We start from the raw sequence: 25137 nt of genomic DNA on the forward strand, positions 1-25137 counted from the left end.
TGAGACACTAAAATAGAAAATGTCATTAACCCTATTTTGATTTCCTGGGAAATTAAAATATACCTGGGTAATTCTAACAGAGCTTTTATGGTTGCTATAACAACCAAACCAGCTGTTTTAAGAAACTCCAGACCTTTTCTCTTTTTGATAATTGAGTGACTCTGTAAATGAAATGACACTGTTACGAGATACTGAATAGACACCATTTGAGATTTGATGCTAACTGTAAACAACATTTAATATTAATCATTGCAAACGCCAAGAAGGGGGTTAAAGTGAGATTAAATGAAGGGTGGAGCGTTAGGGAGAGTAGCCAGAGATAGCAGGTAATCAACAATCAGCCATCAGCAGAATGTGCATATGAGAAGCACGGTTACAGTGTAAACACAGACCTGCAGCATCGCTCATGAGCTTTCTTATAACAGCAAAGTTGGTGTTTACATTTCCATAGAGAAGGAGCAGCGGTTTGTGTGCTGTTTGCCCACCTCTCATTTGGACAGAACAAGTTGAAAGTGAATCTTCCTTTGCAACTATGCCATACAGACAGTGGGAGGTTATAATACAGTACCAGATATAAGACACGACTGTTAAATGGTGATAAATCATGCTTCAGTATAATGCAGGCAGCCTTTAACCCTCCTGGGTCCCTTGGATTTTTTGCACTTGTTGGATTTTATTTTACTATATCTGTGGTTGTTTTAATGCAGATTGTATGAAGTCAGACTTGTGCAAAGTGTGCACACGTGTGATAAATGCTGAGACGAGCAGTTTTATTCAAAAGCCATACCAGGCTTATTTTGACATATATCTCACACCATATTTAATTTAATTAATTCCTTATTTTCTAAAATTCTTTTAAAATGGTTTTGACTCTTAATCCACCATTTTGCATGACTGGAATATGGAAAACGATGACGGTGAGGGCACCCGAGAGGGTTAAACATAAAGGCAGTATGAGAAAAGTGGATGGAACTGATGGGTGATGCTATGTGTCCCTGATGTTGCTTTGGAAATCCTAGTGTGCACATTTTTGTCTTCATCTTCTGTCTGTAAACATCCAGTTCTTCCTTCAGCCCCTTCAGGAGTCCGTTTGACACCGAAAAGTTCCTCATTTCTCCGACTGAAAGCAGAAATGTAACAGGAAGCAACTTTCTGCTCCGGATGTGTCCTTTTGATCCCAAACAGGCTCCATGTTTGTGCGTTAGATTAACTCCTAGAATACAATTCATTTCCTTTTGCTTTTTTTTTCATTAGTCCGTTTCCCATCCAGATAGTACGTACCTGGTTCCTCCCTGGCGAGGAACCAGGAGCAGGGAGGAGCAGGGAGGAGCCTACTGCTCCACCTGAAGGCTCTCCGTCTTGTTGCCAGATGCTTTAAAGCTGTTCACCTCTTCGAACACCAACTCTACAGAACAACACGGGCAGAAAGGGAAGAGAGACCATGTTAGCAAACAGTGATGGCCATTTTAGCTGCAGCACTTTACGCCATTTTAATTTGTTATATTTTATTACACTATTAAAATAACCTTCTCTGTATTTTAGGGGTTTTTAATGTGAAAAAAAGCCATTATTCTTGGGGTTCACCTTTCCACTCCTCTAGAGTTCGGTCCTTGCTCTCCAGTGTTTGGTCGTAAGGCGGGGCCTCTGGCTCGTCGTCTGGATCGTGGTACTGGGAGAAGTAAGGGTGGGACAGAGCCTCGCTGGCCGAGATCCTTTCATCACAGTCTAGAACCAGCATCCGCTTCAGCAGATCGATGGCTAACAGAGCAACAGAAACACAGAAATGAGAGGAGGAGGGTTTGAAAACGGCGCTTTAACCCTCCGGGAGGGACAGAGCAGCAATCAGACACTCATCCGTTTTCACATTTCTGAAAATGGTGCGTAATTAAATTTGCGGTGCATCACCAAGCGGGTTAGCTCCTCTGAAGATCTTTTCCATATCTTGTTGAGGCATGAAGGGAAGAGACTGGATGTACTTCTGGGCCTGCAAATAGAGACAGCCAGTGATGCATGGACTCCCCCCACTCCCACAAACCCACAACTCAATCAACAACGCTGTGAACGCAACGACCGATCGATCAGATCACTGGAAATAACACCAGAGCTTGTGTTTTCCCTTCTTACTCACATGCTCGGAGCAGATCTTTTTCAGCAGGTCTGGAGTCGGGGTGCCAACCACCTCCATGATTCTCTTCAGCTGGTCGATATCTGACAGCATGAGGAGTTAAAGCCAATCCAGCTGATCTGCAGAGATACGGATTTCCTCTGCTTCTGGTCTCAGAACCATCAAGCACATTTTACACTGCAAAAATAATCCAGAAATAAGTAAAAAAATTCTTAAATTAAGTATATTTACCCTTAATTTGAGCAGGTAAATAAGATGATCTGCCAATGGAATGAGTATTTTTACTCTTAAAATAAGACAGTTAGATAATATGCACTTGAAATAAGACAATAACATTGTTTTTTCTTATTTTAAAAGGAAATCGTCTTGTTCCATTGGCAAAGTGTCTCACTTACCTCCTCAATTCAAGGAAAAATGCACTTATTTTAAGAAATAAAATAACTAATTGAGATTTCTATTTTTTGCAGTGTATTAACAAATATTAACCTCAATAAATAAAAATAAATATTCCGTTTTAATCTGTCAGGTTTATATATTAACCAGAGTTGATTTAACCTCTAGAAACCCACCGTTTTAAAGCGTTTACAACTAATAACTCAGAATGCCTGAAAATAACACTGTTAAAATGTTTACCACTATAGATGTTAGACATCATATGAAAGATTAGATTCTCCACTATTCAACCACCAAGTTTATTTTATGGATATAGTGAGCACCAAAGCACAATTAATACAGATATAGCAGCATGTCAACATGTAAACATGACAAAGCAGCCACAACAAGCAAGCATGTCTTTATTACTGCTGTTCAAAAAAAGACTGATTATTTTCAAGAATAAAAAAAAAAAACTTAAAGTCATGTTTGGACTGATGCAGCTTGGGCTGTGATTTACTCGCCCAGTTTTCATGTATATATTCAGAATCAGGTGTTCCCAGGAGTTCTTGGCGCATAATGCGACGTTTAAGAAGCTAAAACGCCATTTATCCCTGTTGACAGGGCAGCACATAGCCGGCCTTATCAGAAATCTCCGCTTTGGCCGCAGGTTTTAAAAGTAATCGTTTTCTGGGATAAAAACAGGGTTTTGGTGTAAACTGCCAGGAATCCACACCTGCAGCTCGTTGCCTCATTACCTGTGGAGTGTTCTTAAGCTGCTGACTGCCACTACCTCGACGCCAGAGTGTTTGCCTAAACAGGGTACGCTTGCCAGGTTTAGTTTAGCAGAGTCTAACCTGAGTTTTTGTTTGCCAGTTTTGGGTACTCTAGCCAAGCTGAGTTTTGCTGAGTCAAACTGAGTTTTTGTTAACCTGAGTCTTAACTTTGTTTTTGTCTTTGCCTCTCGGCAGGAAGTCATCCTGCAAACTGGATTTGTTCGGACCTTCTCTCCCTGGAAGGATCAACTGAGCTTCTAACTGAGCAGGGGTTCCAAACAGGAAGTTTGGATCCACTTTCCCCAAGAGGTCGTTTGAGCTTCGCATCAAGCAAAGGTTTCATCTGCATCGCAGCCCGTTCAAGTACAGCAGGAAATCTGAGTGGCAGTCAGCTTCTCCGTTCACTCCAAACAGGAAGTTTGGATCCACTTTCCTCAAGAGGTCGTTTGAGCTTCACATCGAGCAAAGGTTTCATCTGCACGGCAGCCCGTTCAAGTACCGCAGGAAACCTGAGTGGAAGTCAGCTTTTCCGTTCACCTAGGAACAACCGCAGTCTGAGTAATCCCCGTCCGCCCAACACCAAACAAGACAATCACTGGAACATTCCACACAGACTGGATTCCATAAAGGACACCTTTTTCTGGAGAAGTGAGTCTGCAAACTATTCCTCCAATTTAAGCCTAAGAATCAAATTTCCCACTGAGCCTGAACTAACCGCAGTGTCTTCCCCTCACCTTCCAGTTCCGGTTTGACAGTGTGCTGAACAGCACTGGATTCATCACCATATTCTTGATAAACCTGTTAAACTTTTCCCGGGTCTCTCTGTTTGGTTTTCTGCATTTTGGGTCAGACCTTTAATTAAATCATGACATAAACTAGAGGCCAAATCGCTGGGAAATATCTGCGTTTTCCCTTCGTTTAAACAGGGCCTGAGGCAGCTGCTGCTGGGGATTCCCAGTGACAGCGCACCGCAGTATGTGGGGGTCTGAGCGGCTCCCACTGAGAAATAGGCCGTTTCTCACTATGCGTTCTTGAGCGTCCTCGTGTACTCGTGACACGTCATCAGCCTCAGCCCGAGTACCGTTCCAATTCTCGAAAACGCCAGATCGAGAATGCACCAAATCCCCGGATGTTGTTCTCGCCCCGCCCTCTTTATCCAGCATGCATCAGAGCAGACTTGTGCGTTCTTCAGACTGGCCGCTTCCCCAGAATGCCCCACGGCCCCAGCTTGATTCCAGACAGCGCTTACAGTGGTAAGTTAAACATTCCCTTTTCTGCTGCTGTTGTTCTTCAAAAGTACGTTTTGAAATTGTTTGAGGCGATAACATTATACATTGAAGCCTCCCTGTGTGGCCTGTTTACAGAGTTAGTGCGAAATAAATAAATAAAAGTCCGACGTTGAGCGGACCAGAGTGACCAGCAGACCTCCGAGGGTAACCGCAGCCAGGGCTAAATTTACCCCGTCTGTAGTGCACTTCTCTCGGTCTAGTTATGTGTGAAGTAGCGCTCGTACTGATGGCGGTTTTTTGCTTTAATTCGGCAAAACGTCCAATTTTTTTTGTTTTTTAAGCTTTAGAAATTAAAAAATATTGTTTTCAAAATGTTTTGTGTAGGGAATAAATAGTTTTGACTGTTAAAGAAATGCTAAAGAAAGTTGCATGTGAGAGTACGTACTCGCGTTCTCGTCTAGTCCGATCTTCCTGCGTTCTCGCCAAGAACGGACTTGACGAGAACGCGAGTACATACTCGCGTTCTTGTGAATTGAGAAACGGCCATAATCTTTGAAGGCAGGATGGTAATCTGGATGAACTGACTGCACAGACCATGTTTTCAGGAGGACTTTCTCACTTCAACATAGATTCTAACTACTTTTTACCCTCTGATCACAGCTAATATAGCAAAGCTGCTCTCTGGCATTGAACACAGGAGCAGCAGAAGCATCTGGACAAACTGGACGTCTGACCTTAATGCGGACAGGCATCAAAGAAGCCTACTTCATGTTGATAAACGGGTTATGCCTAATTTTTTTTTCTGATTCTGTGAAATCCTTTTCTGATATAAAATTTGTTGGATAATTTAAAAATATAAAAACAGAAATATTTGGCTGAATCATCTCATACAGACCAACATGACTGTACGACATTGGAACGAGCTCAAATTACAGCAGAAAGCTTTTATAGGAATCAGAAGCTCAAAGATCAGATGATATAATTATATTTAGCCCAGTTCTTCGCCTCTGAATAGTAGAATCCAGATAATTCAGCCTTTTGTCATTGCTCCTATTCACTCTACGTAGCTGCAGAGCTCCATGTCTGACAGATGTGGGATTGTAATGCAAATCTGGGAGAAATCTATGCAGCCCTGAGACGTGATGAGAAATTCCTGCAAAGCAGAGGAGAACGTTTGCAACCATGATGAAGGATACAGTCGGTCCCAGGAAACAAGACTTTTCCTTTCAGCAGCTCTCCCATAATGCAGCCCACAGACCAAATATCCACTGCAAGAGAAAGGAAACAGGTCGGATGAAGCAGCCTTTAATGATTTTTAGCTCCTAAACATCCACGGTTTGACAGCATCTCACCATTCTGGTTGTAATGCATCCAGTTCAGCATGATCTCTGGTGCTCGATACCAGCGAGTCGCCACGTATCCTGTCATTTCATCATCGGTCTGCCTGGCCAATCCAAAGTCAAGGATCTGATGGGATATAAAACCATTATTTAGAGTTAACAGAGGATCAACTAGAGCAGTGGTAACCAATTAAAAACCATCGGGGTCAGAATAAAGAAAATCATCAACCAGTAAAGGTCTGGAGACATTTTTAATTATAATCTGTTACTTTAAACAGAATTTAACACTGAAATAAAATGAGTTTTTTGTGCATCCATGTTATACATTGAATTTTTAAATAAAAATTATTAAAATTTCCATTTTAAAATCTCAGGTGTTTTTTGAAGTAGAGAACAACTATCGTTCAGTTTGTTTTATAGATAATTTCCTGATTCCCATATTTTCTCAAACCCCTGAACTGAGCGTTTGTTATTTTCTTTCTTTTTTCTGTCTTAATGTTGGCAGTGGGCTTTAGGCTGCCCTGCAAGGCTTTAAACCTGGGTTTAACCAGAGACTAAGCCATGGGAGAAATAACGTTGTTAGAGAGACAATGTGAGTAAAAACACTAATTTTTCTGTCCATTTATGTTTATTTTTTTACAATATGAACCCTCCTCCTTTACCCTGGTTGGGACCGGCAAAATGAACCATAAAGCGACACTATAGCGGAGTTAAAATTTGATATATATTTTTTTCAACTTTTTTCACTTGTGGTTCACTAAGGAGCCTACAAATTATTATATTATAGAGGAAAACACAATGGACAAGTTGATTAACTGCAAGGGCGTAGGTTTGATTTCAACTTTGGTAGGGACACTATTCTTCAGTTTCATTGGTCCTTTGCAAAAATATGCATGCTCTTTTTTATGCTGAATGTGAGCTTAAGGGCTCATTTTGTTTAAAGAGAACAGCAGCATTTCTTGCTACATTAATACAAATCTTATAAGCACTACATGCACTAGATGCTGTTTATCAATATGTAAAGCATAACTGGCTCTGATGAATGTGGAATTAGGACTTTTTCCACTTTGAAAAGGATTGCATTTAAATTTACCTGCAACTAAGACAGTGTCTGTTTAACCAAATATAGTCTATAATATGTGGATTTATCCTGTGTTTTCTTCTGAAGATAGAGAATTGTGCAGAGGTAAACAGAGGTAAAACCCACTCTTATTTTTTTTAATCTAATATGCTCTATCTGGATTATGCAACATAATACATTCAAGGGACAGCAAATAAATGTATTGTATTTACATGTGCACTGGAACTATAAGAGGAACTGACACTGAGCATTTAAAATATTAATATTAGAAGTTGTACATCTGGGCTGTAGTTACTCTAAGCTAATTTCATGTATTTTATCTATGGCTGAAACAATCATATTAACAAATTCTTTAAATAATCGTGAACTAATTTAGTAATTGATTAATCGTAAACTGGAGTATAGGGCCACTAAAATGTGCCTTTAGCCGACCGAGCGACCCACTTAGAGCAGGAATTATACCAAGATTGTAAAAAAATATGTAAACATTTAGCGTTTAAGAAGTAAAAAAAAAAAAAGTCTTTGTCTGTCAATATTCTCCATCCAGAACTCCTCCAAAGGAAACGTTTAAACGTTTCTGTTTCACCTGGTTTCATTTCATAAAAGATCTTCTTTAAGGAGCCTTTGGCTATCTGATTAAAAGATAAAATAAAAGAAATCCTAACGTTGTTAACTTACATTTCTCAAGTTCCACAAATCAAAAAACTCTCTCCTGCTTCTTTACAGAACTCCAGTCTGAAGCTTTCGCCTGTTTTAGCGTAGATAATATATTTTTTAATTCGGACTAGTTTCATAGCCCAATATTAATTTATTTTAGCGTCTTTTTTTTTTCGCACTCCAAGCACCAGCGCGCGCACATACAGACTAGAAAACACACAATCAGAAAGAGAGAAGCATAATCAGAGAGTTAAACCGCGCAGCACAGTTGATGCGCTGCTATGTGAAAGGGACAGGAAAGAGCAGGCAGCTGCAGCTACCAGGCAGAGAAGCTGCAGAGGAAAAGAAGCGGCTGCTGTATAGTAAATTATAAACATGTTGTTTACATCCAATTATTGGTAGGGACAAATAGGTCCGTCCAAAATTTTGGTAGGGACATGTCCCTATGGTCCCTATGCAAACCTACGCCCATGATTAACTGACTAATCAAACGCCGTTATTTATTACTTATTTACGTTTCAAATTCAGTTATTTATTTTAGACCAAATAACATTTTACATCCCGCTCGCTCCCGCCCTGAATGTAAGCCAGGGCGTGGCGGCACCGCGTGATCAACCCGCGCGCTTCATTTGCATTCTGGACGCTGTTAAGGTAAACACGCTTTGGCTCTGACTGCAGCGCTGAGAGCGAGGGGCTCCTGCGGAAGCGGGAGAACGGGGTTGAGACGTGGGAGGCGCCCCACGGCAGCACCTGTTGCTGGAGGACAAGAGTAGGAACGATACGTGCTTTTATGTAAGAGCCTCCAAAAGCCGCTAGTGACACCAGAAAAGTCGCTAGATTTGTAGCTAGTTGCTTTTTTGAAAAAGAGTCGCTGAAGGGCTCTGAAATGTCGCTAAATATAGCGACAAAGTCGCTGAGTTGGCAACACTGAGCTAGCAGCAGCAACCCAGACTGACAGCTCATTGGCTCATTTGGATCACGTGCAGCCTGGAGCCGGACGCTGCCCAGGGCTTTACCGTATTAACAGGAGAAGCGGTGCGAGTGAATTTAGACACTGTCATCGGACAAAATGCAGTACTTTATGAATGTTTTGAATCAGGTTGGGTCCAGATTAGCCAGCAGGTGGATCCGGATCGTGGTCTGCTAATCCGTGACCTCTGGACTAGAGGCTTTAACACTAAAGAAAAAGCTGATCTTACCCTTAGCTCACAGTCTTCATTCACTGCCACATTACTTGGCTTAAGGTCCTAGAAGAGACATAAAAGCACAAGAAGTAAGGAAATCTATGAGAGACAGAGAAGCAGTAAATCCTTGTATTCTGTAATAAGTACAATAAGGTGCTAAGAAGCTAATTTATATTAAAATAAAACCACAAACTTTATCTTGGGGATAGGGTTATAGGAAAAATTCGATTTGCTGATACATCGTAATTTTTGGCTGTCCGATACAATATCGATCTTTCAGTTCTTAGCATCGATTTAAGAAAAAAAAAATGTTTTATCTAAAATAATGAGGGGAAATGTGCTACCTCTGGCAGATGGCGCTGTAATTTATTGTAAGATGGTAGGAAAATACAACATGATTTCAAATTTTTTACGCAAATATAAACCTGAGAAGTGTGAAAAACATTTAATTTAGCACTGGAAAATATCTACGGTATTTTCAGGACTATAGAGACGCCTCAATATAAGCTGTGCCGGGCCATAAGCCGCGCCGGGCCATAAGCCAGGCTGGGCCATAAGCCACGCCGGGCAATAAGCCACGCCGGGCCATAAGCCAGGCTGGGCCATAAGCCACGCCGGGCAATAAGCCACGCCGGGCCATAAGCCGCGCCGGGCCATAAGCCAGGCTGGGCCATAAGCCGCGCCGGGCCATAAGCCACGGACCATAAGCCGTGCCGGACCATAAGCCAGGCTGGGCCATAAGCCGCGCTGGGCCATAAGCCCCGCCGGGCCATAAGCCGCGCCGGGCCATAAGCCAGGCTGGGCCATAAGCCGCGCCGGGCCATAAGCCACGCCGGGCCATAAGCCACGCCGGGCCATAAGCCAGGCTGGGCCATAAGCCAGGCTGGGCCATAAGCCAGGCCGGGCCATAAGCCGCGCCGGACCATAAGCCAGGCTGGGCCATAAGCCGCGCCGGGCCATGAGCCAGGCTGGGCCATAAGCAAGGCCGGGCCATAAGCCGCGCCGGACCATAAGCCGCGCCGGGCCATAAGCCGAGCCGGGCCATAAGCCAGGCTGTGCCATAAGCCGCGCCGGGCCATAAGCCACGCCGGACCATAAGCCTGGCTGGGCCATAAGCCGCGCAGGGCCATAAGCCAGGCTGGGCCATAAGCCGCGCCGGGCCATAAGCCAGGCCGGGCCATAAGCCACGCCGGGCCATAAGCCGCGCCGGGCCATAAGCCAGGCTGGGCCATAAGCCAGGCTGGGCCATAAGCCGCGCCGGACCATAAGCCAGGCTGGGCCATAAGCCGCGCTGGGCCATAAGCCAGGCTGGGCCATAAGCCGCGCCGGGCCATAAGCCAGGCTGGGCCATAAGCCGCGCCGGGCCATAAGCCAGGCCGGGCCATAAGCCGCGCCGGACCATAAGCCGCGCCGGGCCATAAGCCGCGCCGGGCCATAAGCCGCGCCGGGCCATAGGCCGCGCAGGGCCATAAGCTGCTGATATCTACTGAACTGTCTCCCTCCAAACCTGTAGGGGGAGCTCTACATTTAGCCCCTGGAGTAGGGAGGAAGAAGAATGCTAGCTCCCGTTAGCTTGTTAGCTTTGTTGGCTCTTTAATTCAACGCTATAGGAGTTGCCATCGGCTCTTAATTTCTGCTTTGCAGGAGTTGAGTCCAGTCTCTTCTTCGGTTCGGCAGCTTTAATGTGGCAAATAAACGTCAAAATTTGTGAATTCTCCGTCGTTCCTGCTTATTCTTTGTTTTCCAACTTTGACTTCCCTCTCTGGCGGTTATTAAAAATCCACAGAAAAGCCGCACCTTCTTATAAGCCTCATGGTTCAAAGCGTGGGAAAAAAGTAGCAGCTTATAGTCTGAAAAAAAAATGGTAATTAGTAATCAGATCTGTTTCCAACTATCTAATGTCATAAAGTAACCCATGGAAACCTGTATGTATTACTAAATGTAATCAGGCTGTTTCACATTAGACAATTACTCCGTGTCACTTTTTTTTTGTTTTTTTTGCCTCAGTTATTTAATTAAATCTACAACAATTCACCTCTGCATTTGTGTCCTCAAAACCTCAACCCAACCCTGACATTCCTAACTTAACACCAAACATTAACAAACCTTTGACCAAGAGACAGAAACATAAGAGAAATAGAAATGTCTCTGCACTGTACATAAAATATGTGAATTCATTTATTTTTTTGGTTCTTCTGCCAATAAAATTAAACTCAGACTTGAAGGTTTTTTGGAATAAAATTCACTCCATAGTTTAGACCCTTTCTTTGACTGATCCAGACGTGAACCAAGGATGCGGGTTAAACATCTGAATTGAAACAGAACAGAGAAATACGGAGACATCTTTTAAACTGGAGGACAGGTTTGGACCCTCGACCTACAGTCGGACCGACGGCGCCATGTTTCACATCCTCGAACATTCATCTGTTAAAATACCCCAATTAAAGTCAAGATCTATATCCAATCAGTTTTTAACTTTTTCTCCTTGGCTTCACAAATACACAGTATTTTATAAAGTCTTATAAAAATACACTAAGTGTGAAGAAGTTTTTACTTTTAGAAGTTTTTATCTTTTCTACTTCTCACCAAAGAGGCAAGAATGTGAAAGTTGTTACTCACTCTGTGGATCAATCCTGCTGAATGGATGTACTGTTCAGCCGGCGGTGGGGTGGGGCAGGAGGGCAAGGGGGGGAGCGGGGGAGGAGGAGAGGACATAAAAGAGACGGAGGTCAGAGATCAGTTCACCACATTAGTTCCTCCTTACAAGGAGGCTGCTTTTGTCTTCTCCATGGTAACCGGGCAGGTCGGATCGGCCAGCTGCCTCACCGAGCAGCTGGACCGGGCATAAACCCTCTCCGTGAACACCTCCGCTCAGACTGTACCTCACTGCTCATTAGAGGGATTATAATCCCTCTGTTCTCCATGCAGATATTTACCTTAAGGCCACGGAGCAGCTGGTAAATTAAAAACTGCACATGCTCGTCTGACAGCTTCTGAAACTTGACGATGTTGTTGAGGTCTGCACCCATCAAGTTGGTGACCAGATAACTGCAAAAAGAAAATAACAATGAATATGGGCAGGGGCAGGTTTAGGAAAGTTGAGGCCCTAAGCAAAGATGAGCAGGGGGCCCTCTGAATGGAGAAGACAACACATCAAACAGCCCCATTCTCCACATAGAGAAACGTTAATAGAATAGACATCCATTATCTGTTCTAGGTTTTGTCCCTCTCTTCTTGTCCCTTTTCTTCTTGTTTTCCTCTCTATGTTTTGTACTCAGCTGACTTTTCATGCTGTCTCTAAAGGAATGAAAGATTTTTTCCAAGCACTAAGCTCACTTAGCTGATTGCTCCTTCCTGTGTTTCCAAAAAGGCCAAAGTAAATAACCCAGTCCTTCTTTTCACTGTAGACAAGCCATGATCTGCTTATCTGTTCTCCATTTTTCATTTGGATGAAATAATAGCTGCATGAATCATGACAGCAGACAAGATAGAGGAGAGCAGGAGGCGGGGTTACCAATCTACTCGCTCTGGAGAGCAGAGTTCGCTGCTTTTAGATGTTGTCTCCAAAGTCTCCAGTAGCAGAAAAAAGTCTCTAGATTTGGCGCTAGGAGCTTTTTAGAAATCAAAGTGCTAGAGGGGTCTGAAAAGTGGCTAAATATAGCGACTAAAGCGCTAAGTTGGCAACACTGCTCTTTGCATGGTTTGTTTTCAAATGGTTTGCTGCTGTCTGTTTGGACCTTTCTGAACATGTGCAGCAAATGGACTGATCCAATATGGTGGACACTGAAGGGGGGGCTGAGACTTAATATTATAAACATTCTGATGGCATTTTAGCAAAAGGATTCTAATCAAAAACATAATTAATGTGCACAAATAAGGAATAGTTGTATTAACCATACATGGAAGCAGAGTTTTATGGGGCCCCCAGGAACTAGTATTGCCTAATGGTAAATCCCTTATGTGAATATGGTAGATGTAGGAGCATTAGTGATGCTGCCATGGCAACAATCAGAGATCTCTGCAGGCCTTTAATCCCCCTTAAGACCACCCAGCATCCCTCCCCATGAAGACAGCGTTATCCGTTTGTGGCTAGGAGGTGTAACACCTGTACAGCTTGTAATAAACACCAAGTAAAAAGAGATTTACAGTTCATTGAAGTCCTCTAATCTCCCCGCAGGCGTGAAGACGTCAAGCAGCCCTATAACCTGCAGAAAAACAGACGGCCGTAAGCAGAGCTGATGAGTGGGCGAGCTAAAGCACATAGACACACACATATGGGGTGTTTTGATATCCTTTTTTTTTAAAAGCACCACTCACATTCTCGTGTTTCATGTGCTTGAGAAGTCGGAGTTCCCGGTAGGAGCGGCGGCTGTGGATCAGCGACTGAAAGGGCCTGGAAAGCTTCTTCACTGCAACCTTTTGCCTCGAGACGACATCATAAGCCGAGCTGCGGGAGAGGAAAGATACGGAAAACTGTTAGTACATCATCATGTTTTGTTTTTGTTTGTTTGTGTTAAACCAGTTTTAGTCCGTGAGGCAGACACCCTATCTACTTTTAAGGCTAGGCTTAAAACTTTCCTTTTTGATAAAGCTTCTAGTTAGAGTGGCTCAGGTTATCCTGAGCTATCTCTATAGTTCTGCTGCTATAGGCTTAGACTGCTGGAGGACATAGGGACCCCTTTTTCATCATTCTGCTGTTTTCCAGTGTAGTCCTGTTTCTCTGACTGTGACTAACTGGATGTGCTCTCTTCATCCTCTGACATGGGACCTGGCTCGGAGCTCGTCTGCCTGGCTGTGTGTTTCCTGGACTATCTAGATTTCGATTTTTCCAGTGCAAATAATCTTCCTCAAGTTTTTTCCAGTGGAGAACAGAATTAAAGGCCGCATTAATCCTGTCAAGAGAAATGAGGTTTGCAGTGCTTTAGATGTTGAAATCTGTTCTTTTTGTGACCTCCTCGATGAGTGGTGATGTTGTTCTATTGTAGTTCTGCTAAGACAGCCAATACTGGGTTCAACATTTAATCTATTTATAGACAATGGCTCCTATTGGAGCTCTGAAGGCTGGGAAACAGGAAAACTGTTTAGAAAGTGATAGATATCAGCGGTGGACTTTGTTCTTTTCTTCTTGAATGTCTTCAGATTTTTTCAGGATGCGTCACTTTTTTTTATCTTTTCTATACTTTCTAACTTATGACTCTGAACTAAGTTTTCTACAACTTATTGGCAGTTAATTAATTAACCTTTATTTCACGTCTGTTTTGAATCGTTTATGCCCCCTAAAAAAAAAAAAAAGCATTCATCTGAAAACTGATTTAGTATTCATTCATGTCTTTATCTGAGAAAATGATCTTAACCAAAACGATTTTGAAACATAAAGAAAAAACAAAACTATCTGTTTGGCAATAAATGTGTTTTAACAGTAATGTCATGAGTCTACAGAGAATGCAAAGTTTCTTAAACCTGAAGTCTTAAACCTGAAATCCGCCGCTGCTGATTGCGTCTGTGTCTGATGATGGGAGACGGGCTGATAGAGGCACACATAGAAGGAGGGAGTGAAAGAGGATGTGGTGGAACTCATGAAAAGAGGACGTCACGTTTCTTTAAAGTGCTTCATTCAAAGCACCAGACAGTAAGCCCTGCTGCAGCCGGTGTTCTGTCAGACCAGCATACCCCGTCAGACCAGCACCAGACCAGCATCAGACCAGCATACCCCATCAGACCAGCATCAGACCAGCATACCCCGTCAGACCAGCATACCCCATCAGACCAGCATACCCCGTCAGACCAGCATCAGACCAGCATACCCCATCAGACCAGCATACCCCGTCAGACCAGCATCAGACCAGCATCAGACCAGCATACCCCATCAGACCAGCATACCCCGTCAGACCAGCATCAGACCAGCATCAGACCAGCATACCCCATCAGACCAGCATACCCCATCAGACCAGCATCAGACCAGCATCAGACCAGCATCAGACCAGCATACCCCGTCAGAGCAGCATCAGACCAGCATCAGACCAGCATACCCCGTCAGAGCAGCATACCCCGTCAGAGCAGCATCAGACCAGCATCAGACCAGCATACCCCATCAGAGCAGCATCAGACCAGCATCAGACCAGCATACCCCATCAGACCAGCATCAGACCAGCATACCCCGTCAGACCAGCATCAGACCAGCCTACCCCATCAGACCAGCACCAGACCAGCATACCCCATCAGACCAGCATACCCCATCAGACCAGCACCAGACCAGCACCAGACCAGCATCAGACCAGCATACCCCATCAGACCAGCACCAGACCAGCATCAGACCAGCATACCCCATCAGACCAGCATCAGACCAGCATACCCCGTCAGACCAGTATCAGACCAGCATCAGACCAGCATACCCCATCAGACCAGCACCAGACCAGCATCAGACCAGCATCAGACCAGCATACCCCATCAGACCAGCACCAGACCAGCATCAGACCAGCATCAGACCAGCATCAGACCAGCATACCCCATCAGACCAGCACCAGACCAGCATCAGACCAGCATACCCCATCAGACCAGCACCAGACCAGCATCAGACCAGCATACCCCATCAGACCAGCACCAGACCAGCATCAGACCAGCATCAGACCAGCATCAGACCAGCAAACCCCATCAGACCAGCACCAGACCAGCATCAGACCAGCATACCCCATCAGACCAGCATCAGACCAGCATACCCCATCAGACCAGCATCAGACCAGCATACCCCATCAGACCAGCATCAGACCAGCATCAGACCAGCATCAGACCAGCAAACCCCATCAGACCAGCACCAGACCAGCATCAGACCAGCATACCCCATCAGACCAGCATCAAACCAGCATACCCCATCAGACCAGCATCAGACCAGCATCAGACCAGCATCAGACCAGCATCAGACCAGCAGACCAGCATACCCCATCAGACCAGCATCAAACCAGCATACCCCATCAGACCAGCATCAGACCAGCATCAGACCAGCACCAGACCAGCATCAGACCAGCATACCCCATCAGACCAGCACCAGACCAGCATCAGACCAGCATACCCCATCAGACCAGCATCAAACCAGCATACCCCATCAGACCAGCATCAGACCAGCATCAGACCAGCATCAGACCAGCACCAGACCAGCATCAGACCAGCATACCCCATCAGACCAGCACCAGACCAGCATCAGACCAGCATACCCCATCAGACCAGCACCAGACCAGCATCAGACCAGCATACCCCATCAGACTAGCATCAGACCAGCAAACCCCATCAGACCAGCACCAGACCAGCATCAGACCAGCATACCCCATCAGACCAGCACCAGACCAGCATCAGACCAGCATACCCCATCAGACCAGCATCAGACCAGCATACCCCATCAGACCAGCATCAGACCAGCATCAGACCAGCAAACCCCATCAGACCAGCATCAAACCAGCATACCCCATCAGACCAGCATCAGACCAGCATCAGACCAGCATACCCCATCAGACCAGCACCAGACCAGCATCAGACCAGCATACCCCATCAGACCAGCATCAGACCAGCATACCCCATCAGACCAGCATCAGACCAGCATCAGACCAGCATCAGACCAGCATCAGACCAGCATCAGACCAGCAAACCCCATCAGACCAGCACCAGACCAGCATCAGACCAGCATACCCCATCAGACCAGCACCAGACCAGCATCAGACCAGCATACCCCATCAGACCAGCACCAGACCAGCATACCCCATCAGACCAGCATCAGACCAGCATACCCCATCAGACCAGCACCAGACCAGCATCAGACCAGCAAACCCCATCAGACCAGCACCAGACCAGCATCAGACCAGCATACCCCATCAGACCAGCACCAGACCAGCATCAGACCAGCATACCCCATCAGACCAGCACCAGACCAGCATCAGACCAGCATACCCCATCAGACCAGCACCAGACCAGCATCAGACCAGCATCAGACCAGCATCAGACCAGCAAACCCCATCAGACCAGCACCAGACCAGCATCAGACCAGCATCAAACCAGCATACCCCATCAGACCAGCATCAAACCAGCATACCCCATCAGACCAGCACCAGACCAGCATCAGACCAGCATAACCCATCAGACCAGCATCAGACCAGCATACCCCATCAGACCAGCATCAGACCAGCATACCCCATCAGACCAGCATACCCCATCAGACCAGCATCAGACCAGCATACCCCATCAGACCAGCATACCCCATCAGACCAGCATCAGACCAGCATACCCCATCAGACCAGCATCAGACCAGCATACCCCGTCAGACCAGCACCAGACCAGCATACCCCATCAGACCAGCATCAGACCAGCATACCCCATCAGACCAGCATCAGACCAGCATACCCCATCAGACCAGCACCAGACCAGCATCAGACCAGCATACCCCATCAGACCAGCATCAGACCAGCATACCCCGTCAGACCAGCATCAGACCAGCACCAGACCAGCATCAGACCAGCATACCCCATCAGACCAGCACCAGACCAGCATCAGACCAGCATACCCCATCAGACCAGCACCAGACCAGCATCAGACCAGCATACCCCATCAGACCAGCATCAGACCAGCATCAGACCAGCATACCCCATCAGACCAGCATCAGACCAGCATACCCTGTCAGACCAGCATCAGACCAGCATCAGACCAGCATCAGACCAGCATACCCAGTCAGACCAGCATCAGACCAGCATCAGACCAGCATACCCATAGTCAGTATGCATGCTCAAGACATCAGATTTGCGTTTATCTCTTTAGTTTTGTACGGAAAAAACTATTTAAGGTCAGATCGCCATAACCAGTGGCGGTTTTAGACCAAATGTACCAGGGGGCCAGGGGGGAGCCAGGAGGGGGCCAGGAGGGAGCCAGGAGGGGGCCAGGAGGGGGCCAGGAGGGAGCCAGGAGGGGGCCAGGAGGGGGCCAGGAGGGAGCCAGGAGGGAGCCAGGAGGGGGCCAGGAGGGGGCCAGGAGGGAGCCAGGAGGGAGCCAGGAGGGGGCCAGGAGGGAGCCAGGAGGGGGCCAGAGGGGAGCCAGGAGGGAGCCAGGAGGGGGCCAGGAGGGGGCCAGGAGGGGGCCAGGAGGGGGCCAGAGGGGAGCCAGGAGGGAGCCAGGAGGGGGCCAGGAGGGGGCCAGGAGGGAGCCAGGAGGGGGCCAGGAGGGAGCCAGGAGGGAGCCAGGAGGGAGCCAGGAGGGGGCCAGGAGGGAGCCAGGAGGGGGCCAGAGGGGAGCCAGGAGGGAGCCAGGAGGGAGCCAGGAGGGGGCCAGGAGGGGGCCAGGAGGGAGCCAGGAGGGGGCCAGGAGGGAGCCAGGAGGGGGCCAGGAGGGGGCCAGGAGGGAGCCAGGAGGGGGCCAGAGGGGAGCCAGGAGGGAGCCAGGAGGGAGCCAGGAGGGAGCCAGGAGGGGGCCAGGAGGGAGCCAGGGGGGAGCCAGGAGGGAGCCAGGAGGGAGCCAGGAGGGAGCCAGGAGGGGGCCAGGAGGGGGCCAGCGTGTTTTCATGGGGGCACAACACTGTTATACATTGATAAAAAGTTAATGTTACAATTTATGTATTTAACTCAGAAAAAAGGTCTTATTTTAACCCCTTTTTCAAAAATTATTGTTTTTTTTTTTTAATTTACAGTTAAAAGAAAAACAAAATTAAAAAATCTTATGAATTAAAATCGTTTAAAGTCTGGTTAACTGCCATGTGATATTTTTTCCTCCGCAGTAGCGGTTCTAGACCAAATGTACCAGGGGCCCAGGAGGGGGCCAGGAGGGGCCCAGATAAGCATGAAATAAAAACAGGGCAGGGATTTAAGAGAAATTTCTATTCAATTAGGTTTGATTAAAATTCTATTTCTTATTAGGTCAATATACATTCATTATTTAGGAATTTTACATATTTTTTACTTAATTTAAGTCAAAATGACCGTTTTCTAAAAAATCTGAGTTAGAACTCAAGAAAAATTGATAAATTCAGCTGTAAGAATTTTATTTTATTTTTTTAAGTTTTCAAAAAAAACATTTAGCCAATAAAAAAACTGGGCTCCTATCTCAATACCACTGAAGCTATCATCTTATTGTTTTTAAATAATTAGCATTATGTCTTCAGTTCAGGGGCCATAAAGGGGTCAGGACATGATCTACAGGGGCACTGGCCCCCGTTGGCCCCTGTCAGGAACCGCCCATGGCCATAACCTTTGTAAAAACCCATTTTCTGTATATGACATTTCATAAAAAAGGACTAATGGGATAAATAGGTTTAGACTCTGGGTATGCTGGTCAGACTGGGTATGCTGGTCTGACAGAACACCGGCTTCATGGGCCGATTCTTTCCCTCCAGCTAACGTGTTTGGCAGAGAGCAGAGCGGACAGACAGGAAGGAAGCACAGGAGAGAACTGAGAAATGCTGGCAAGCACAGCAGAAGTTGAGAGAGGAAATGAAACATGTAAAAATCAGTTATTTAAAACCAAACTAAACAGAGAGTATGGGGGATATTTTAGCTTTAAATCAATGCATAAAAAAAAACACTCCCTTTCATAACGGGTTCCTAAAGTTAAGCCTTTCCCAACGGGCTGGAAGGTCTGCATGGTTGAATGAAGCTGAGTGCGTCCTGCTGCCATGCCTGATGTCCGCAGCAGAAACAAGGAAACTACCCAAGAAGCAGGCCTCACAGCATCTATGTTTGTCCTCTGCCAGCTTCCATACATGCTGACCACGCTGCTGCCACACACCCACAGCTGAGACAGCTCATTGATTTCTGTTCTTCCCTTTTGCTTCAGCTCAACTGCAACATAACAGCTCCTGATGCAACGCAGATTACAAAATAAGAGGCAAAACAAATATCTGAACTGATGGTTTGTTATTTTCTTCTTTTTTCTGTCTTAATGTTGGCAGTGGGCTTTAGGCTGCCCTGCAAGGCTTTAAACCTGGGTTTAACCGGAGACTAAGCCATTCTCAAGCACATATCAAGGAGCTCATTTTGAGCCTGGATCCAGATTTATTGTTGATTCTGTTCATGGTGGAGAATCCTGCTTCACAGCAGCAGGTTGAGCCAAACATCCTCTAAATGTGCAGGGTCATCTTTGAGCACGCCATTTCACTTTTCTTTCACCAGTTCACCGCAGTTCTTCCAGCAGTCCACACTTTCTCTGCTCTCTTTTTCTCATGGTCTTCTCCTTCTTTCCCATCGCCCGGCTTGCCACAGGTTTGCCTGCTGTGTCTAAAAGTAGCAGCAGCAGCAACCCAGACTGACAGCTCATTGGCTCATTTGGATCACGTGCAGCCTGGAGCCGGACGCTCCCCAGGGCTTTACCGTATTAACAGGAGAAGAGGCGCAAGTGAAATTAGACACAGGTTTTAAGACAGGATTGTTTTTTAAATCGAAATTTTCCAACTTTTGGGACAATATTGTCTGATAAAGAATGAGTTGAAATTGAAATGTGATTTCCCTACAACTTTAAATAATATCAAACAAAATGAAAGGCGGGTTCAGCTTGATGCTTTCTCTCGTTTTATCACTCTTTACCAAATATAGTCAAACCAGATGAAAGTGCGCATTCAGCTCGGCAAAGAACTCATGCTCTTCCTCAACACTGAAGTCCTCAGACATTTTTCTTTCGTTGTTTCTTTCTTTGCACAGGTAAACAGCACATTTCTTCTTCTACGCTTGCATTATCGGCAGAGCAGACGCTGAATGCGCACTTTCATCTGGTTTGGTCTGCCGCGGTTTCCGTAGCGTCGTGAACGCGCTTTCAGGAAATCCTATACACTACTGTTTATGCTCTAAAACATTCTAAATGACTTCGTTTCGAGTAAATTATGGACGCTACCCACTCAGGACACTTGGAATACATTGGACGAGCAGTATGGAGGAATATTGACACGTTTTTTGTGGACTTTTATGGACCTTTCTGCCTCGGGCACCATAGACCTCCATTATCTGAATGTCAGCAGACAGCAAGAAGCCTCCCAGATCTCCAGATGCATTTGAGATATCAAAAAAGTACTCCAGAGTGTTGTTCAGCATGGGGGTGAGTAGAAAATGAAGGCTAATCATGTTTTGGGTGTACTATTCCTTTAAGTTTGAGTCTCATAGAAAAAGATGTTTAATTATTAAATGTTTTCAGGATTTATGACAGTCCTTAATCTGAATCCCATATTCTGTCCTCTCATTCTGTCTGGCCTTACAGAGAACAGATTCTTTAGCTTTAGCTTTAGCCAGTTTCATGAAGGAAACACGTCCCTGATCTGAGGTCAGTGATTTCAAGAGGGTTTTAAAAAAGAATGGCTCGTTGGTCATAAGTGAAAAGAGCAGTCACTCTGTTAACTCCCATCATCTCCCATCCCCCTCCCTTTGTTTAATAAACCCCACCATGAGAAAATCTCTGACAAAGGCTGGAGATCAAAAGTAGCTCTGTTAGTGTCGTAATACTCATAATACTTTACTGCAATGACTACAAAAAACTATCACAAAGAACACTAAGTTATAAGGAAATACTTCTTCTCTTAGAAAACTATCAAACACTCTAAAAGCGCTGGTGAAGAAAATAAAACTCAAACTGACAGCAGGACCAACTGTCTGACCTAATAGTCTAATGTAAGAAGTCCAATAATATAGAGTCAACTTTGTTTCATCATTTTTGCAAAAAGAGGGAAAAGTTTTTGTAAGTGGAAATAGAAAAAAAGAAAAAAAAATGAGGTTTTAAGTGTGACTTTTTGGTTTTATTTTTTTAAATAAATGTTTTACATTGAATTAATTCTGTCCTTTTTCAAATTTTATTTTTACAAAAATGTTTTTCATATAAAAATGATATTTACATTTCATTTTTTTATTTTATGTTTTATGAATAACATTTTATCCTAATTGTATTTTTTAGATCACATTTTTTCACTCCTGTTTGCAGGCTTCACTCTGGAGCAGCTTTTCTATTGGTCTGCTGCACATCAGCAGTTTTTTATTGGTCAAGAGCGAGCGTTCTGATTGGCTGGAAGTGAAAAGTACCAACAATTCTTTCTGCCACTTCAAATATCTCTCCTACATAAAATAAATAACTTTTAATATTAATCCACAAAGTTATGATTCTGATTGGTGAAACAAGACTTGATTTAATAATTTAGTATTTGATTAAAATAGAAGTATATGGAATGAAATATCTCAAGTAATAAGCCTTCATAATTAACATAATTAGAAATATTTAAACATTTTATAATGAAATAGTTTGCCTTTTAAATTGTTAACAGATAAAAGGCTCATAATCTTAAAGTCATACAAACATTTTATGAATTTTGTCTCTTTTTCGTTTCTGTACAGTAGAGTGTAAGTAAAACCAATTTTATCCCATCTGAAATATAAACAGTTTTTATTTTGCAGCCTTGAGGATAAAAGACGTTATGCTTTTTTTTAAATTAGCGCTGTTTCAACGACAGACGGATAAACGGCAACAGAAGTCGTGATCCTGCCATACATTTTTAATCTGCTGCTATTCCGAGAAGCGAAGTACTCGAGCAAAGGCCTGAGTTACACAGCAAACAGAGGAGAATATCAATAGTCGCTCTATTTTTACTACCGTTACCCCAGCAGGGAGAATGCAGACCCATGCAGCTTTAGGTGCAGCTAAACAGCCTGAGTTTGAGTGTAATCTGACCCCGTCCATCCTCCCATACTGCAGAATCAGAGCTCCTGTTACACAAATGATTGTACTGTAGTACGCGTCAAAACCATTTCTCAAGTTGGGACTAACAAACTGGAGGCTGTTGGTATAAATTCCCTAAGAAGGAATGAAAACGAATTTAGATGCCCTGCATTATTTATTCGTCATAAAAAATTTCACATTTTCTGACATTAAAACCATCAACTGCACTTTCATATTTTTTATGCTTTGCTGAAGAAAAAGAAAACATATTTTCATTCGAATGAACAAAAACTACGACGTGCGTTTATAATCAGTAAACTAAATATAAACTATATTTAACTATAAACTGCTCCTATAGTCACTCTATTACAGATGGAGTAATGTAACTAAAGTAATCCCTCCCTGGGATTATTAAAGTATTTCTGATTCCTGGTTGATGGGACAGCTGTTGAAGACCTCCACCCTAGACTATGGAGTAAACTTCATTCCATCATTGTTGCAAGCAAAGAACACGTTTTGTAAATGGAAATCTGTCATCCAAAAAAAATCCGACTTAAACAAATGTCTTAATTTTCAAAAAGGTTAGAAAGCAACATCGCTATTTTCGCAATTTTTTTTTTTCAAATTGTTTTTTTTTTTCAATTTTTGTTACCTTTTTTATCGAAGTTTTTATGTTTTTTATCTAAATATTATTATTTTTTTAAAAATACATATTTTTAAATTCCTTATTTCAGATTAAGTTTTACCAGTTGCATTCCTCTTAAAGAAGTTTTACAAAGTTTCATATCTAGATTTCATTTCTTCTCACTTTTCCATTTGTTCCATTTACAGAAATAATGGAACCATTTTCACTCCGCAGCTGAATCAGTAGGAATGTTTTTATCATATTTAATTCTCCCTTCACCCTTTATGCAACCTGCTGGCTGAGCCTAATGATGGGTGGCTGCTAGATGAGGTCTTCACCGTGACAGATTGCCATGGCAACCATGTACCACTAGCTGATGAAGAAATTAAACCAAAATGAAGCAGCTGGGTGGAAACAAAGAGTGTAGCAGGTGGCAGGGCAAAGAAGAAGAGGATGATGATGATGATCAGGAGGAGGATGATGATGATGATGCAGGTGGATTTCAGGGTACCAGTCTGGAGGTGATGTCCAGACCTGCAGAGATGCGGTGGGAGGAGGGGTGGGGAGCTGTTCGGGAAATTCCGGTGCTGAAACTGAAAGCAGCCATGAATGATGCAAACCGACCTGCTGGATCTTTAACAGAACTCTGGTTCTGCTTCTGCTGCAGGAAGTCTGGATAAACGCCTTCTGATGCGGGACTCACAGTAAACAGTGGAGCCTCGCCCCGCTCCCCGCACCGCACCGCACCGCACCGCAGAACTCACCACACAGTGCCATAGGCTCCAGAGCCCACCGGCGTCAGGTTCTGGTACCGCTCCGGAACCTCCCATACGGTCTTGTTCAGCTCCTGCCGGTAGAATCCGGGTCTGGCTGACATTTTTATTTTCTATCTACCAGCTATAAAAAATAAATAAATTAATAAATAAAAAATAAAAGGGAAGAAAAAAAGGAGGATGAAAGGATGAAAGAGCAAAGATAGAAATGTGTAGATTAGACTGACTCCTGCTTCCTGAGCCGATCTGCTGCTGCTGCAGAACGAACCGGCAACCCCCCCCCCCCCCCCCCCACCCCTCCCTCCAGATACTCCACCCACCTCACCCCCCACCCCCCCACCCCACAGCGAAAACTCATTACATAACAGACAAACCCTGATGATTATATATTTATCTAAAATACTACATTATATTGGTATTTATAAAATATTTATTATATCGTTTTGAATAATTTCATATTTTTTATATTCTAGTTACCATTAGGATTAGGGCCGCTGAAAAAAAAAGTTGACTGATTTTTAAATTTTATTTCAGTTTAATATGGGGAAAAAGTCGGAATTCCTACGGAAGAGGATTAGGGCCACTGAAAAAAAAAAGAAAAGTAAACTGACTTTTACATTTTTTTTTTCAGTTTAACATGGGAAAAAAGTCTGAATTCTGAGATTAAAGTCAGAATTCTGAGAAAAAAGTCAGAATTCTGACTTTAATGTCAGAATCCTTTTTTTTTTTTTCCAGTGGCCCTAATCCTCTTCCGTACAATTCTGACTTTAATCTGATAATTCTGACTTTTTTTCTTAGAATTGTGGAATGTAATGTAGATCGGCACCATGGAGGTTGAGATGTGGAGACTCAGCTTCACTGACACAGATGGGAGTAGTTTGGGAGAAACAGGAACACATTGGTGGAAAATGATGGAATTAGGCGACTTTTTCCGTCCCTGAGGATCCCTGCTGATGCTGCTTGATTAATGGAAGATCAGAAGGAGATTAAAACAAGAGAGAGAGACTCTGAAACAGACATGGTTACAGCTTGGTGCTAACATGATTGTTAGCTGTCAGAATTCAGTCAGAATTCTTGGATTAAAGAAAGAATTATGAGATCAAAGTCAAAATTCTGTGAATAAAATTGGGATTCTGAGATTAGAGTCAGAATTCTGAGATCAAAGCCAGAATTCTGAGATTAAAGTCAGAATTCTGAGATTAAAGTAAGAATTCTGAGATTAAAGATAAAATTCTGAGATTCAAGTCAGAATTCTGATATTAAAGTAAAAAAATTCTGACATACAGTCGGAATTCTGATATTAAAGACAAAATTCTGAGATT

The 25137-nt window shown here is 44.1% G+C and overlaps 1 protein-coding gene across 1 annotated transcript; it reads right to left on the minus strand.

Moving 5' to 3' along the window:
* Window positions 1-141: 141 nt before the first annotated feature.
* mapk11 (mitogen-activated protein kinase 11) lies at window positions 142-24100 on the minus strand. The gene is made up of 13 exons (XM_038294242.1): window positions 24043-24100; window positions 23807-23939; window positions 13082-13211; window positions 12911-12969; window positions 11701-11812; window positions 11384-11413; window positions 8780-8827; window positions 5855-5969; window positions 5699-5770; window positions 2129-2208; window positions 1906-1984; window positions 1585-1758; window positions 142-1405 (listed from the first exon to the last, which is right to left on the minus strand). Exons 2-13 carry the CDS (start codon window positions 23917-23919, stop codon window positions 1332-1334), a joined length of 1086 nt encoding a protein of 361 aa, XP_038150170.1. The 5' UTR covers window positions 23920-23939; window positions 24043-24100; the 3' UTR covers window positions 142-1331.
* Between the last annotated feature and the right edge of the window lie 1037 nt (window positions 24101-25137).

The sequence above is a fragment of the Cyprinodon tularosa genome, unplaced genomic scaffold, assembly GCF_016077235.1.
Source record: "Cyprinodon tularosa strain WSP-4 unplaced genomic scaffold, ASM1607723v1 ctg337, whole genome shotgun sequence".
NCBI lineage: Eukaryota > Metazoa > Chordata > Actinopteri > Cyprinodontiformes > Cyprinodontidae > Cyprinodon > Cyprinodon tularosa.